Consider the following 15373-nt stretch of genomic DNA (forward strand, 5'->3'; position numbering starts at 1 on the left):
CAAAATTTAGATGTTTTGCACGGTGTTATTAAAGAATGTTTCTTGCCCTTTCTTACTAACTTGCAGCTATTATAAAGCTTAGCAAATTTACCACACAGATGCAGAGGTCTAAACTTACGTTTGGGTCATGTTTCGTGGAATATTGAGTAAACTTTCATAATTTTGCTGTTCTGCACGGTTTTATTAAACAAAGTTTTTTTCTCTTTCATACTAACATGTATTTATTATTACGCTTATCAAATTTACCATACAAATGCGTGGGTCTAGACTTACGTTTGGGTCAAGTTCCGTAGAATTGTGAGAATGTTCAAAATTTAGCTATTTTGCACGATTTTAATAAATAAAGTTTTCTTACCTTTCCTACTAACTTATAGTCATTATTACGTTTAACAAATTTAGCACACAAATGCATGTGTCTTGACCTACGTTTAGGTGAAGTTTTCGTGGAACTTTGAGAATATTTTCAAAATTTTGCTGTTTTGCATGGTTTTATTAATGAAAGATTGTTTTCCTTTAATACTAACATATAGTTATTATTATGCTCAGCAAATTACCACACAAATACTGGGTTTAGACCTATGTTTGGGTCCAATTTCGTGGAATTTTGGGAATATTCAAAATTTAGCTGTTTTGCACTGTTTTATTGAAGAAAGTTTGTTTTTCTTTCATACAAGCTTATAGTTATTATTATGCTAAACAAATTTACCATGCAAATGTATAGGTCTAGATTTACGTTTGGGTCAACTTTCGTAGAATTCTGAAAACGTTCAAAATTTAGATGTTTTGCATGGTGTCAAGTTTCGTAGAATTCTGAAAGCTTGTTTCCCTTTCTTACTAACTTGCAGCTGTTATTACGCTTAGCAAATTTACCACACAAATGCATGGGTAGAGCTACGTTTGGGTCATGTTTCGTGTAATTTTGAAAATGTTCAGAATTTTACTATTACGCACGATTTTTTAAAGCATGTTTTATTCCCCTCACACTAACTTGTAGTTATTATTACGCTTAGGAAATCTACCAGACAAATATATGGGTCTAAACTTATGTTTGGGTCAAGTTTCATGGAATTCTAAAAACATTCAATATTTAGCCATTTTGCATGATTTTTTAAAGCAAGATTCTTTCCCTTTCATACTAACTTATAGTTATTATTAGGCTTAGCAAAATTACGACACAAATGCATGGGTCTATTACCTACGTTTGGGTGATGTTTCGTGGAACTTTGAGAAAACTTTCATAATTTTGTTGTTTTGCACGGTTTGTTAAAGAAAGTTTGTTTCTGTTTTATTCTATCATGTAGTTATTGTTACGCTTAGCAAATTTACCACCTAAATGCATGGGTCTAGACTTACGTTTGGGTCAAGTTTCGGGGAATTGTGAGAATGTTCAAAATTAATCTATTTTGCACGATTTTATTAAAGAAAATTTGTTTTTCTTTCATACTAATTTATTGTTATTATTACGCTTATCAAATTTACCACACAAATGCATAGGTCTAGACCTACGTTTGGTTCAAGTTTCGTGAAATTATGAGAACGTTCAAAATATAGGTGTTTTGCACGGTGTTATTAAAGAATGTTTCTTGCCCTTTCTTACTAACTTCCAGTTATTATAAAGCTTAGCAAATTTAACACACAGATGCAGGGGTTTAGACTTACGTTTGGGTCATGTTTCGTGGAACATTGAGAAAATTTTCATAATTTTGCTGTTTTGCACGGTTTTATTAAAGAAAGTTTGTTTCTCTTTCATACTAACATGTATTTATTATTACGCTTAGCAAATTTACCATAAATGCGTGGGTCTGGACTTACGTTTGGGTCAAGTTCCGTAGAATTGTGAGAATGTTCAATATTTAGCTGTTTTGCACGATTTTAATAAATAAAGTTTTCTTACCTTTGCTACTAAGTTGTAGTTATTATTACATTTAACAAATTTAGCACACAAATGCATGTGTCTTGACCTACGTTTAGGTGAAGTTTCATGGAACTTTGAGAACACTTTCAAATTTTTGCTGTTTTGCATGGTTTTATTAATGAAAGTTTGTTTTCTGCAAATTACCACACAAATCCATGGGTTTAGACTTATGTTTGTGTCCAGTTTCGTGGAATTTTGGGAATATTCAAAATTTAGCTGTTTTGCACGATTTTATTTAAGAAAGTTTATTTTCCTTCATACTAGCTTACAGTTATTATTACGCTAAACAAATTTACCACCCAAATGCATATGTCTAGATTTACGTTTGGGCCAACTTTCGTAGAATTCTGAAAATGTTGAAACTTTAGATGTTTTGCACGGTGTCAAGTTCCGTAGAATTCTGAAAGTTTGTTTCCCTTTCTTACTAACTTGCAGCTGTTATTACGCTTAGAAAATTTACCACACAAATGCATGGGTAGAGCTACGTTTGGGTCATGTTTCGTGTAATTTTGAAAATGTTCAAAATTTAACTATTACGCAGGATTTTTTAAAGCAAGTTTTATTCCCCTTAACACTAACTTATAGTTATTATTACGCTTAGGAAATCTACCAGACAAATACATGGGTCTAAACCTATGTTTGGGTCAAGTTTCGTGGAATTCTGAAAACATTCAAAATTTAGCTGTTTTGCATGAATTTTTAAAGCAAGATTCTTTCCCTTTCATACTAACTTATAGTTATTGTTACGCGTAGCAAATTTACGACACAAATGCCTGGGTCTATATCTACGTTTAGGTCATGTTTCGTGGAACTTTGAGAAAACTTTCATAATTTTGTTGTTTTGCACGGTTTTATTAAAGAAAGTTTGTTTCTCTTTTATACTAACATGTATTTATTATTACGCTTAGCAAATTACCACACAAATGCATGGGTCTAGACTTACGTTTGGGTCAAGTTTTGTGGAATTGTGAGAATGTTCAAAATTAATCTGTTTTACACGATTTTATTAAAGAAAGTTTGTTTTTCTTTTATACTAACTTATTGTTATTATTACGCTTATCAATTTATCATACAAATTCATAGGTCTAGACCTACGTTTGGGTCAAGTTTCGTGTAATTATGAGAACGTTCAAAATTTAGATGTTTTGCACGGTGTTATTAAAGAATGTTTCTTGCCCTTTCTTACTAACTTGCAGCTATTATAAAGCTTAGCAAATTTACCACACAGATGCAGAGGTCTAAACTTACGTTTGGGTCATGTTTCGTGGAATATTGAGTAAACTTTCATAATTTTGCTGTTCTGCACGGTTTTATTAAACAAAGTTTTTTTCTCTTTCATACTAACATGTATTTATTATTACGCTTATCAAATTTACCATACAAATGCGTGGGTCTAGACTTACGTTTGGGTCAAGTTCCGTAGAATTGTGAGAATGTTCAAAATTTAGCTATTTTGCACGATTTTAATAAATAAAGTTTTCTTACCTTTCCTACTAACTTATAGTCATTATTACGTTTAACAAATTTAGCACACAAATGCATGTGTCTTGACCTACGTTTAGGTGAAGTTTTCGTGGAACTTTGAGAATATTTTCAAAATTTTGCTGTTTTGCATGGTTTTATTAATGAAAGATTGTTTTCCTTTAATACTAACATATAGTTATTATTATGCTCAGCAAATTACCACACAAATACTGGGTTTAGACCTATGTTTGGGTCCAATTTCGTGGAATTTTGGGAATATTCAAAATTTAGCTGTTTTGCACTGTTTTATTGAAGAAAGTTTGTTTTTCTTTCATACAAGCTTATAGTTATTATTATGCTAAACAAATTTACCATGCAAATGTATAGGTCTAGATTTACGTTTGGGTCAACTTTCGTAGAATTCTGAAAACGTTCAAAATTTAGATGTTTTGCATGGTGTCAAGTTTCGTAGAATTCTGAAAGCTTGTTTCCCTTTCTTACTAACTTGCAGCTGTTATTACGCTTAGCAAATTTACCACACAAATGCATGGGTAGAGCTACGTTTGGGTCATGTTTCGTGTAATTTTGAAAATGTTCAGAATTTTACTATTACGCACGATTTTTTAAAGCATGTTTTATTCCCCTCACACTAACTTGTAGTTATTATTACGCTTAGGAAATCTACCAGACAAATATATGGGTCTAAACTTATGTTTGGGTCAAGTTTCATGGAATTCTAAAAACATTCAATATTTAGCCATTTTGCATGATTTTTTAAAGCAAGATTCTTTCCCTTTCATACTAACTTATAGTTATTATTAGGCTTAGCAAAATTACGACACAAATGCATGGGTCTATTACCTACGTTTGGGTGATGTTTCGTGGAACTTTGAGAAAACTTTCATAATTTTGTTGTTTTGCACGGTTTGTTAAAGAAAGTTTGTTTCTGTTTTATTCTATCATGTAGTTATTGTTACGCTTAGCAAATTTACCACCTAAATGCATGGGTCTAGACTTACGTTTGGGTCAAGTTTCGGGGAATTGTGAGAATGTTCAAAATTAATCTATTTTGCACGATTTTATTAAAGAAAATTTGTTTTTCTTTCATACTAATTTATTGTTATTATTACGCTTATCAAATTTACCACACAAATGCATAGGTCTAGACCTACGTTTGGTTCAAGTTTCGTGAAATTATGAGAACGTTCAAAATATAGGTGTTTTGCACGGTGTTATTAAAGAATGTTTCTTGCCCTTTCTTACTAACTTCCAGTTATTATAAAGCTTAGCAAATTTAACACACAGATGCAGGGGTTTAGACTTACGTTTGGGTCATGTTTCGTGGAACATTGAGAAAATTTTCATAATTTTGCTGTTTTGCACGGTTTTATTAAAGAAAGTTTGTTTCTCTTTCATACTAACATGTATTTATTATTACGCTTAGCAAATTTACCATAAATGCGTGGGTCTGGACTTACGTTTGGGTCAAGTTCCGTAGAATTGTGAGAATGTTCAATATTTAGCTGTTTTGCACGATTTTAATAAATAAAGTTTTCTTACCTTTGCTACTAAGTTGTAGTTATTATTACATTTAACAAATTTAGCACACAAATGCATGTGTCTTGACCTACGTTTAGGTGAAGTTTCATGGAACTTTGAGAACACTTTCAAATTTTTGCTGTTTTGCATGGTTTTATTAATGAAAGTTTGTTTTCTGCAAATTACCACACAAATCCATGGGTTTAGACTTATGTTTGTGTCCAGTTTCGTGGAATTTTGGGAATATTCAAAATTTAGCTGTTTTGCACGATTTTATTTAAGAAAGTTTATTTTCCTTCATACTAGCTTACAGTTATTATTACGCTAAACAAATTTACCACCCAAATGCATATGTCTAGATTTACGTTTGGGCCAACTTTCGTAGAATTCTGAAAACGTTGAAACTTTAGATGTTTTGCACGGTGTCAAGTTCCGTAGAATTCTGAAAGTTTGTTTCCCTTTCTTACTAACTTGCAGCTGTTATTACGCTTAGAAAATTTACCACACAAATGCATGGGTAGAGCTACGTTTGGGTCATGTTTCGTGTAATTTTGAAAATGTTCAAAATTTAACTATTACGCAGGATTTTTTAAAGCAAGTTTTATTCCCCTTAACACTAACTTATAGTTATTATTACGCTTAGGAAATCTACCAGACAAATACATGGGTCTAAACCTATGTTTGGGTCAAGTTTCGTGGAATTCTGAAAACATTCAAAATTTAGCTGTTTTGCATGAATTTTTAAAGCAAGATTCTTTCCCTTTCATACTAACTTATAGTTATTATTACGCGTAGCAAATTTACGACACAAATGCCTGGGTCTATATCTACGTTTGGGTCATGTTTCGTGGAACTTTGAGAAAACTTTCATAATTTTGTTGTTTTGCATGGTTTTATTAAAGAAAGTTTGTTTCTCTTTTATACTAACATGTATTTATTATTACGCTTAGCAAATTACCACACAAATGCATGGGTCTAGACTTACGTTTGGGTCAAGTTTTGTGGAATTGTGAGAATGTTCAAAATTAATCTGTTTTGCACGATTTTATTAAATAAAGTTTGTTTCCCTTTTATACTAACTTGTAGTTAATATTACGCTTTACTATTTACCACAGAAAAGCATGGGTCTAGACCAACGTTTGGGTCAAGTTTCGTGGAATTCTGAGAACGTTCAAAATTTAGTTGTTTTGCACGGTTTTATTAAAGAAAGTTTGTTTTTTCCTTTCATACTAACATGTAGTTATTATTTCACTGAGCAAATTTACCACACAAATTCATGGGTCTAGACCTATGTTTGGGTTCAGTTCCGTGAAATTTTGGAAACGTTCAAAATTTAGCTCTTTTGCACGATTTTATTAAAGAAAGTTTGTTTTCATTTCATACTAACTTAGAGTTATTATTACGCTTATCAAATTTACCATACAAATGGATAGTTCAAATCTACGTTTGGGTCAAGTTTCGTGGAATTATGAGAACGTCCAAAATTTAGATGTTTTGCACGTTGTTATTAAAGAAAGTTTGTTGCCCTTTATTACTAACTTGCAGTTATTATAACGCTTAGCAAATTTATAACACAAATGCAGGGGTCTAGAGTTACGTTTGGATCAAGTTTCGTGGAACATTGAGAAAACTTTCATAATTTTGCTGTTTTGCACGGTTTTATTAAAGAAAGTTTGTTTCTCTTTCATACTAACATGTAGTTATTATTATGCTTAGCAAATTTACCACACAAATGCATGGGTCTAGGCCTCCATTTTGGTCAATTTCCGTAGAATTGTGAGAATGTTCAAAGTTTAGTTGTTTTCCAATATTTTATGAAATAAAGTTTTCTTCCCTTTCATACTAAATTGTAGTTATTATTACATTTAATAAATTTACCACACCAATGCATGGGTCTAGACCAACGTTTCGGTCAAGTTTCGTGTAATTATGAGAACGTTTAAAATTTAGTTGTTTTGCACTGTTTTATTAAAGAAAGTTTGTTTCCCTTTTATACTAACATGTAGTAATTATTACACTTAGCAAATTTACCACACAAAAGCATGAGTCTAGACCTCTGTTTGAGTCCAGTTTCGTGGAATTTTGGGAACACTCAGAATTCCGCTGTTCTGCACGATTTTTTAAAGCAAGATTCTTTCCCTTTCATACTAATTTGTAGTCGTTATTACGCTTAGCAAATTTACCATACAAATGCATGAGTCTATACTTACGTTTGGGCCAAGTTTCGTGGAACTTTAAGAGAACATTCAGAATTTTTTTGCTGTTTTTCACGGTTTTATTCAAGAAAGTTTGTTTTCCTTTCATACTAACTTTTACTTATTATTACGCTTAATAAATTTACCACACAAACGCATGGGTCTAGACCTAGGTTTGAGTAAAGTTTCGTGGAATTTTGAGAACGATCGATATTTAGCTTTTTTCCACGGTTTTATTAAAGTAATTTCGTTTTCCTTTCATACTAACTTGTAGTTATTATTACGCATAGCAATTTTAGCATACAAATGCATGGGTCTAGACCTACGTTTGGTTGAAGTTTCATGGAACTTTGAGAAAACTTTGAAAATTTTGTTGTTTTACACGATTTTATTAATGAAACTTTGTTTCCCTTTCATACTAACATGTAGTTATTATTACGCTTAGCAAATTTATCACACAAATGCATGGGTCTAGATCGATGTTTGGGTCCAGTTGCGTGGAATTTTGGGAACGTTCAAAATTTAGATGTTTTGCACGATTTTATTAAAGAAAGTTTGTTTTCCTTTCATATTAACTTATAGTTATTATTACGCTTAACAAATTTACCACACAAATGCCTAAGTCTAGACCTACGTTTGGGTCAAGTTTCGTGGAACTTTAAGAGAACTTTCAAAAGTTTTTTGCTGTTTTTCACGGTTTATTAAAGAAAGTTTGTTTTTCTTTCACACTAACTTTAAGTTATTATTACGCTTAACAAATTTACCACACAAACGCATGGATCTAGACCTACGTTTGAGTAAAGTTTTGTGAAATTTTGAGAACGATCAATATTTAGCTTTTTTCCACGGTTTTATTAAAGTAAGTTCGTTTCCCTTTCATACTAACTTGTAGTTATTATTACGCCTAGCAATTTTAGCATACAAATGCATGGGTCTAGACCTACGTTTGGTCGAAGTTTCATTGAACTTTAAGAAAACTTTTAAAATTTTGTTGTTTTACACGATTTTATTAATGAAACTTTGTTTCCCTTTCGTACTAACATGTAGTTATTATTATGCTTAACAAATTTATCACACAAATGCATAGGTCTAGACCGATGTTTGGGTCCAGTTTCGTGGAATTTTGGGAACGTTCAAAATTTAGATGTTTTGCACGGTTTTATTGAAGAAAGATTGTTTTCCTTTCATATTAACTTATAGTTATTATTACGCTTAACAAATTTACCACACAAATGCATAAGTCTAGACCTACGTTTGGGTCAAGCTTAGTGGAACTTTTAGAAAACTTTCATAATTTTGCTGTTTTGCACGGTTTTATAAAAGAAAGTTTGTTTCTTCTTTCATACTAACATGTAGTTATTATTTCGCTTAGCAAATTTACCACACTAATACATGGGTTTAAACCAACGTTTGGTTCAAGTTTCGTGCATTTCTGAGAACGTTCAATATTTAGCTATTTTGCACGGTTTATTAAAGCAAGTTTGTTTTTCTTTTATACTAACTTGTAGTTATTATTACGATTAGCAAATTTACAAGACAAATGCATGGATCTAGACCTATGTTTGGGTCAAGTTTCGTGGAACTTTGAGAATATTCAAAATTTGGTTGTTTAGCAAGATCTTTTAAGGCAAGATTCTTTCTCTTTCATACTAACTTTTGGTTATTCCATTTAACAAATTTACCACACAAATACATGGGTCTAGATAACATTCAAAATTTAGTTGTTTTGCACTGTTTTTATTAAAGAAAGTTTGTTTCCCTTTTATACTAACATTTAGTAATTATTACACTTAACAAATTTGCCACACAAATGCATGGGTCTAGACCTTTGTTTGAGTCCAGTTTGATCGAATTTTGGGAACGTTCAAAATTTAGTTGTTTTGCACGGTTTTATTAAATAATGTTTGTTTCACTTTCATACTAACTTGTAGTTATTATTCGCTTTACAAATTTACCACACAAATGCATGGGTCTAGACCAACGTTTGGGTCAAGTTTCATGGATTACTGAGAACGTTCCAAATTTAGTAGTTTCGCACGGTTCTATTAAAGAATGTTTATTTTCCTTTCATACGAACATGTCGTTTTATTACACTAAACAAATTTACCACACAAATTCATGGTTCTAGATCTATGTTTGGGTCGAGTTTCTTCGAATTCTGGGAACGTTCAAAATTTAGCTGTTTTGCACGGTTTTATTAAAGAAAGTTTGTTTTTCTTTCATACTAACTTATAGTTATTATTACGCTTAACAAATTTACCATACAAATTCATAGGTCTAAAACTACGTTTGGTTCAAGTCTCGTGGAATTATGAGAACATTCAAAATTTAGATGTTTTGCACGGTGTTATTAAAGAAAGTTTGTTTCCCTATCTTACTATCTTGCAGTTATTATGAAGCTTAGCAAATTTAACACACAAATGCATGGGTCTAAACCTACGTTTGGGCCAAGTTTCGTGGAACTTTGAGAAACTTTCATAGTTTTGCTGTTTTGCACGGTTTTATTAAAGAAAGTTTGTTTCTCTTTCATACTAACATGTAGTTATTATTACGCTTGGCAAATTTACCATAAAAATGCGTGGGTCTAGACTTACGTTTGGGTCAAGTTCCATGGAATTGTGAGAATGTTTAAAGTTTAGCTGTTTTGCACGATTTTAATAAATAAAGTTTTCTTACCTTTCCTACTAACTTGTAGTTATTATTACGTTTATCAAATTTAGCACACAAATGCATGTGTCTTGACCTACGTTTAGGTGAAGTTTCATGGAACTTTGAGAATACTTTCAAAATTTTGCTGTTTTGCATGTTTTTATTAATAAAAGTTTGTTTCCCTTTAATACTAACATATAGTTTATTATGCTTAGCAAATTACCACACAAATCTATGGTTTAGACCTATGTTTGGGTCCAGTTTCGTGGAATTTTGCGAATATTCAAAAATTTAGCTTTTTGCACGATTTTATTAAAGAAAGTTTGTTTTCCTTTCATACTAGCTTATAATTATTATTACGCTAAACAAATTTACGACACAAATGCATAGGTCTAGATTTACATTTGGGTCAAGTTTTGTAGAATTCTGAAAATGTTCAAAATTTAGATGTTTTGCATGGTGTTGTTAAAGAAAGTTTGTTTCCCTTTCTTACTAACTTGCAGTTGTTATTACGTTTAGCAAATTTACCACACAAATGCATGGGTAGAGCTACGTTTGGGTCATGTTTCGTGTAATTTTGAAAACGTTCGAAATTTAACTGTTACGCAAGATTTTTTAAAGCAAGTTTTATTCTCTTTCACACTAACTTGTAGTTATTATTACGCTTAGGAAATCTACCGCACAAATACATGGGTCTAGACCTATGTTTAGGTCAAGTTTCGTGGAATTCTGAAAACATTCAAAATTTAGCTATTTTGCATGATTTTTAAAAGCAAGATTCTTTCCCTTTCATACTAACTTATATTTTTTTTTGGGTAAATGTAAATTTCATAAATAAAAAGTAATAATACAGTACAGCATGTGATCATCAAATGGTTTCTTCCTCAACCTAAGGAATGCGCCATAATCTATACAATGCTCGTGTATTGACTGATGAACCTAAATTGCTGCTAATAATCCTCTGTTCAGAGTCGCTGGTGTCCTCTCAGTGTGTTCAAATTTCCTCAAGTTCCTCTCCCTCCATATGTGGTAGACACACGCTGCAAGTAGCGTACGGTAAGCAATATTAACAATGTGTTTTCCTCTCCATTTTCTCCACGCCCACTCAATATCTATAACCCAATCCCTGTTGGGCCAGTGAAATCGAATCCGTCTGCGTATCTCAATAATGCATTGACGACTAAATCTGCATCCGAAAAATAAGTGTGAATGGGATTCCATAGCTCCCTCATCACATAAGATGCATGCTCCTAGGTGAGAAAGCCAGGGTTTATCCGTGGTGGGTAGTGAATACCAACCTATTTTTGGCTCAGGGGGTCAAATAATCGGTAGAGGGCCTGAGTAGTAGGTTGCCCTCCATCACATTTCCATACAACCCGATCCTCACCTCCAAAGATAACCGGCAGATTATGTGTGATCTCCAAGCATTCAAAGTTCGTGATGGAAGGCCAATTCCACACTCCTGTTGAAATCACCAAACTGAGTTTTGCTGAAACTTCAAGACCAAGAAGGCGCGGTCCTCGAGGGAATAGCTCGATAAGTGGGCCTAAGTGATGCCACGGATCCTGCCAAATATAGAAACTCCCTCCAGTACCTATCTGGTAGTCCACGATAGATCGAAGAAAAGGACGAAGTCTGAGTATTTTCCGCCATCCCCAAGATCCTCCTTGTTCTCGGACCGTCCAAATCGATGTGTCCTTTAACCGGCCCTGGTAAAGCCACTGAACCCAGATGGATGTCCTGTCACACCGGATGACATCACATAAATTTTTGCTCATTAATGCCCGATTCAAGCTAGAAATGTCCTTGAGTCCAAGTCCTCCTTCATCCGCCAGTCGACACATATCTTTCCAGGCTACCTTGGTGTAGCCACTAAATGTCGTACACTTCCATAGGAAAGAACTCAGCCTTTTCTCAATTTCGTTGATAACTTTCTTAGGTAATATGAATGTAGATGCCCAATATAAGCTCAATGTCGAAAGCACAAATTTGATGATTTGTACCCGGCCCGCATAAGATAGTGAAATTCCTTCCCATCCAGTGATACGTGCATCAATTTTTGAAATAAGTGGTTGACAATCAGGGATAGACAGTTTAGAAGAGATTAAGGGAAGACCCAGATACCTCATTGGAAGGTGCCCCTCCTGGAATCCCAAAATCTCTAACATCTGGTCCTTTATTTCTTGAGCCGAACAGGATATAATTAAGTGGCTTTTTTGAACGTTAAGCCGAAGACCCGACAACTCCGCAAATCGATCCAATCCTTCCTTGAAAACTCTGATGGAATCACAGTCAGCTCTGCAGAATAGGAGAAGGTCGTCTGCAAATCCCAATTGGAAGACCTTGGAATTTTCACACTTCCACTGGTAAGTGAACTGCATGTCCTGCTCAATTCGTTGCAGGAATCCAAGATGTAAACCTTCCGTAATAAGAACAAACAAATAAGGAGATAGGGGGTCTCCCTGTCATAGTCCTCTCGCTCCCGTAAAGAATCCATGAGGTTTTCCTATGAGCCCGATCGAGAAAGATGTCGTGCAGACACACTCCTCGATCCACCTAGTGAACATAGGTGGGAATCCGAATAACTGCAGCACTGCTATTAGGAAGTCCCACTCCATCGTGTCATAGGCCTTCCTGATATCCACTTTAAGCGCGCATCTAGGGGGTAAGCGCATCTGGTTATAACCCGAGAACAGTTCTTGGGCTAACATAATGTTGTCCCCAATGCTTCTTCCCGGAATAAAAGTTGTCTGACAGGGGCTAATAATCTTGTCCACCAGTATACTAATTCTTTGGACAAGTAGTTTCACAATGATCTTGTATAAAACATTGGAGCAAGAGATCGGTCTAAAATCATTAACCGACATAGGAGTGTGTACCTTTGGGATTAGAGCCAAAATTGTGGAGGTGATCTGCTTTAAAAGTTTTTCAGCAGAAAAGAAATCCAAAACCGCCCTCGTAACTTCTTTCCCCACCACAGGCCAAGCAGCCTTGAAAAACCCAGATGAGTACCCATCTGGTCCCGGCGCCTTATCTTCTGCGATATCAGACACTGCTTGTTTCACATCATCCGGCGTGAATGGAAGGGTTAATTGGCTAGCTCCTCATCAGTAATATAGTACCTTGCCCATGGTCTAAGGTAACATATATCCACTTTCGACCGTTGTTTGATACCTCCTAGGAGAGTCTGATAGTATGAGACAAACTCATGAATGATCTCCCCTTGGTCTGTGTGAGTGGTACCATTCCCATCATTGATTTGCAAGATCCTCCTCATAACTCTTCTCTGAGCGATCTTGCGAAAGAAAACCCGAGAGCATTGATCTCCATCTTTCATCCACTGCATCTTGGCTCTCTGTTGTAGCATACTTTGTTCGAGCTTTGCAGCTTTTGCATATACAATCCGACAACAGTGTTCCAAGCATAAGTAGAATTCATTTTGTCTGTCTGAGCTCAGCAATAGTTGTGCCTCTTCTAGAAATCCCTTGGCTAATTGAACATTCAATGTCAAGTCTCCCTTTTTCCTCCTCTATAATCGAAAAACCTGTTTGAGGGCCTTCAATTTATGTGTCACCGCATACATAGGTACGCCAACCACCTCATGCTGCCATATATTCTGCACATTGGCGATAAACTCAGGAGATAGTGCTAGGAAGTTATCAAATCGAAACATACCTCCATTGTGTTGCTGAACATCCCCATTTAAAACTAACGGTGAATGGTCAGATGTCCATGGTGGAAGGCTATGATAAGACGAGGTAGGATATCTCCCTAACCATCAATCGTTAATAAGAATTTGATCCAATCGCTTCCATAAACTCTGTGTGGTCATACTGCAATTACGCCATGTATACCATTCACCTTGCATAGGTAATGGTATCAATCCGGCCTCTTGGATACCAACATTAAATTCTTCCATTGCAACCCTTATGTCACCAGAAATGCCACACATCTCATTCATACCGCGTACTGCATTGAAGTCCCCTCCCACCAGCCACGGGATGTCTGAGCACTGCTGTGCCAGTGTCCCCAATGCAGTCCAAAGAGCCCGCCTGTCTACCACCTCAGAAGCACCATAGACAACAGTGATAAAGAAAGGTTCATTGACAGTTCTACTAGTCACTCGACAGTGCACAAACTGTTCTCCCATGTCAAGAATATGAACATCAACAAAATTCTCATCCCAAACCAACCAAATACGGTTTCCAACAGAATTGTAATCAACATACCATTTCCATTGTGGTAGTAGAAAAGATTGAATATGCATAATGTTATTTAATCGAACTCGAGTTTCAAGAATGCCCAAGAAATGTAACCTGTATTCTGAGACAAGGTCCTTAACAGCGAGCTGATGGTCTCGTTTATTCAGCCTACGGACATTCCACATAGCAATATTCAACATGGGTCGCCTAGATACGGGGCTGCATATGCTAGGACCCCCAGTAGACTTATCTGCTTCATCAATATAACTCAAAGCATCAAAGGTATTATAAATAACTATGGTCTTACCTCTATCATCTTGTTTGGACGTTTTTCGTTTAGCGTGCATGTAACCCGCATCGGAATTCTGCACTTCCACTGCCTCACATTCTGGGTTCGGAATCTTACGTTCTTTATCAATTAGTGGAGGTTGTGGCACAATAGGTTTTGGCACATACACAGCAACCGGTGGCTTCATCTGTTTGTGAGGTTTGTTCAATGTACACTCCTTATCCATGTGTCCTAGGGTCATACAGGTTGTGCATTTCAAGGGAAGCCATTCATATTCCACATCTATTTTGCAAAGTGTCTCTCCTCCATTTTCATTTGGTGTCATGATAATAATGTGTTCAGCCAGCTTCTGGGTACCATCAATCATCACACATACACGAGCAAAATCCAATCTCGTGCATGCTCTAGTGATCGCGTCTGGGTAAAGTGGTTTGCCCACTCCACTTGCAACAGTGCTCAAACCTTCCGTCGTCCAGAATTCCATCAAAGGTGCCTTAATTTGATCCATACAGGTACTTGTATATGCTTTAATTTTCTCATAGCCATGCCCGGTTCCCACTTTTGGAGTACAATCGGCTGCCCTTGATACAACCACGGACCCCCTTTAATTATTTCCTCCATATCTATAACAGTTTTGAACTGAAAGAAGAAGAAGCCATTCGATGTCGCTGCTACATCACGAAGTGTTGGCCAGATCGAGTGAGCAAATTCCTTTAAATGGTGATAGTACGGCCGTTTTCCCAAAAAATAACCAACTGCTGTAGTTTTCCAATGTTGAGATCCATTACGTATCGTGTCCAATGATGGACGGACAACTATCTCCCCGTTTTGTACTGTAGGCGCCATATATGAGAGTGTCTTGCGTGTAGAATTATTGAAATCCCGAGCTATTTTGTCATCTATATCGAATTCGAGCAAAGTGGGATATTTCTAATAAATAATCCCGTAGGCGCTCGAGCCATTTTAGAAGTCAACGGTTGCTCACGTGCCATATCATCACTTGTGTTTCTGGATAAATCAGCAGCTGTAGCTGATGACATCATGCTGACATCAGCATGAAGGGTATTGCTGATGTCAGCATATGAGATATGCTTCATGAGTGCCACATCACCCGCCTTGT

At 35.3% G+C, this 15373-nt stretch overlaps 1 protein-coding gene across 1 annotated transcript; it reads right to left on the reverse strand.

Moving 5' to 3' along the window:
- Positions 1-11060: 11060 nt before the first annotated feature.
- On the reverse strand, positions 11061-14620 carry LOC148786900 (uncharacterized). The gene is made up of 6 exons (XM_088885004.1): positions 13617-14620; positions 13438-13505; positions 12937-13149; positions 12642-12814; positions 11766-12146; positions 11061-11648 (listed from the first exon to the last, which is right to left on the reverse strand). The coding sequence occupies exons 1-6, from the start codon at positions 14618-14620 to the stop codon at positions 11061-11063; spliced, it is 2427 nt and encodes an 808-aa protein (XP_088741130.1).
- Positions 14621-15373: the final 753 nt, after the last annotated feature.

Source organism: Sesamum indicum, linkage group LG9 (genome assembly GCF_026168435.1).
Source record: "Sesamum indicum cultivar Baizhima isolate 11 linkage group LG9, ASM2616843v1, whole genome shotgun sequence".
Lineage (NCBI taxonomy): Eukaryota > Viridiplantae > Streptophyta > Magnoliopsida > Lamiales > Pedaliaceae > Sesamum > Sesamum indicum.

Excerpts from the sequence above, each read along its gene's own strand:
- LOC148786900 (XM_088885004.1), bottom strand. The coding sequence starts at position 14,620 with ATGATTGATGGTACCCAGAAGCTGGCTGAACACATTATTATCATGACA. Across the intron at positions 13,150-13,437 it reads TGTTCAGCAACACAATGGAG|CTGCAAAGCTCGAACAAAGT; the intron begins GTATGTTTCGAT and ends TATATGCAAAAG. Across the intron at positions 11,649-11,765 it reads CACTATCTTATGCGGGCCGG|TGTACGACATTTAGTGGCTA; the intron begins GTACAAATCATC and ends TTCCTATGGAAG.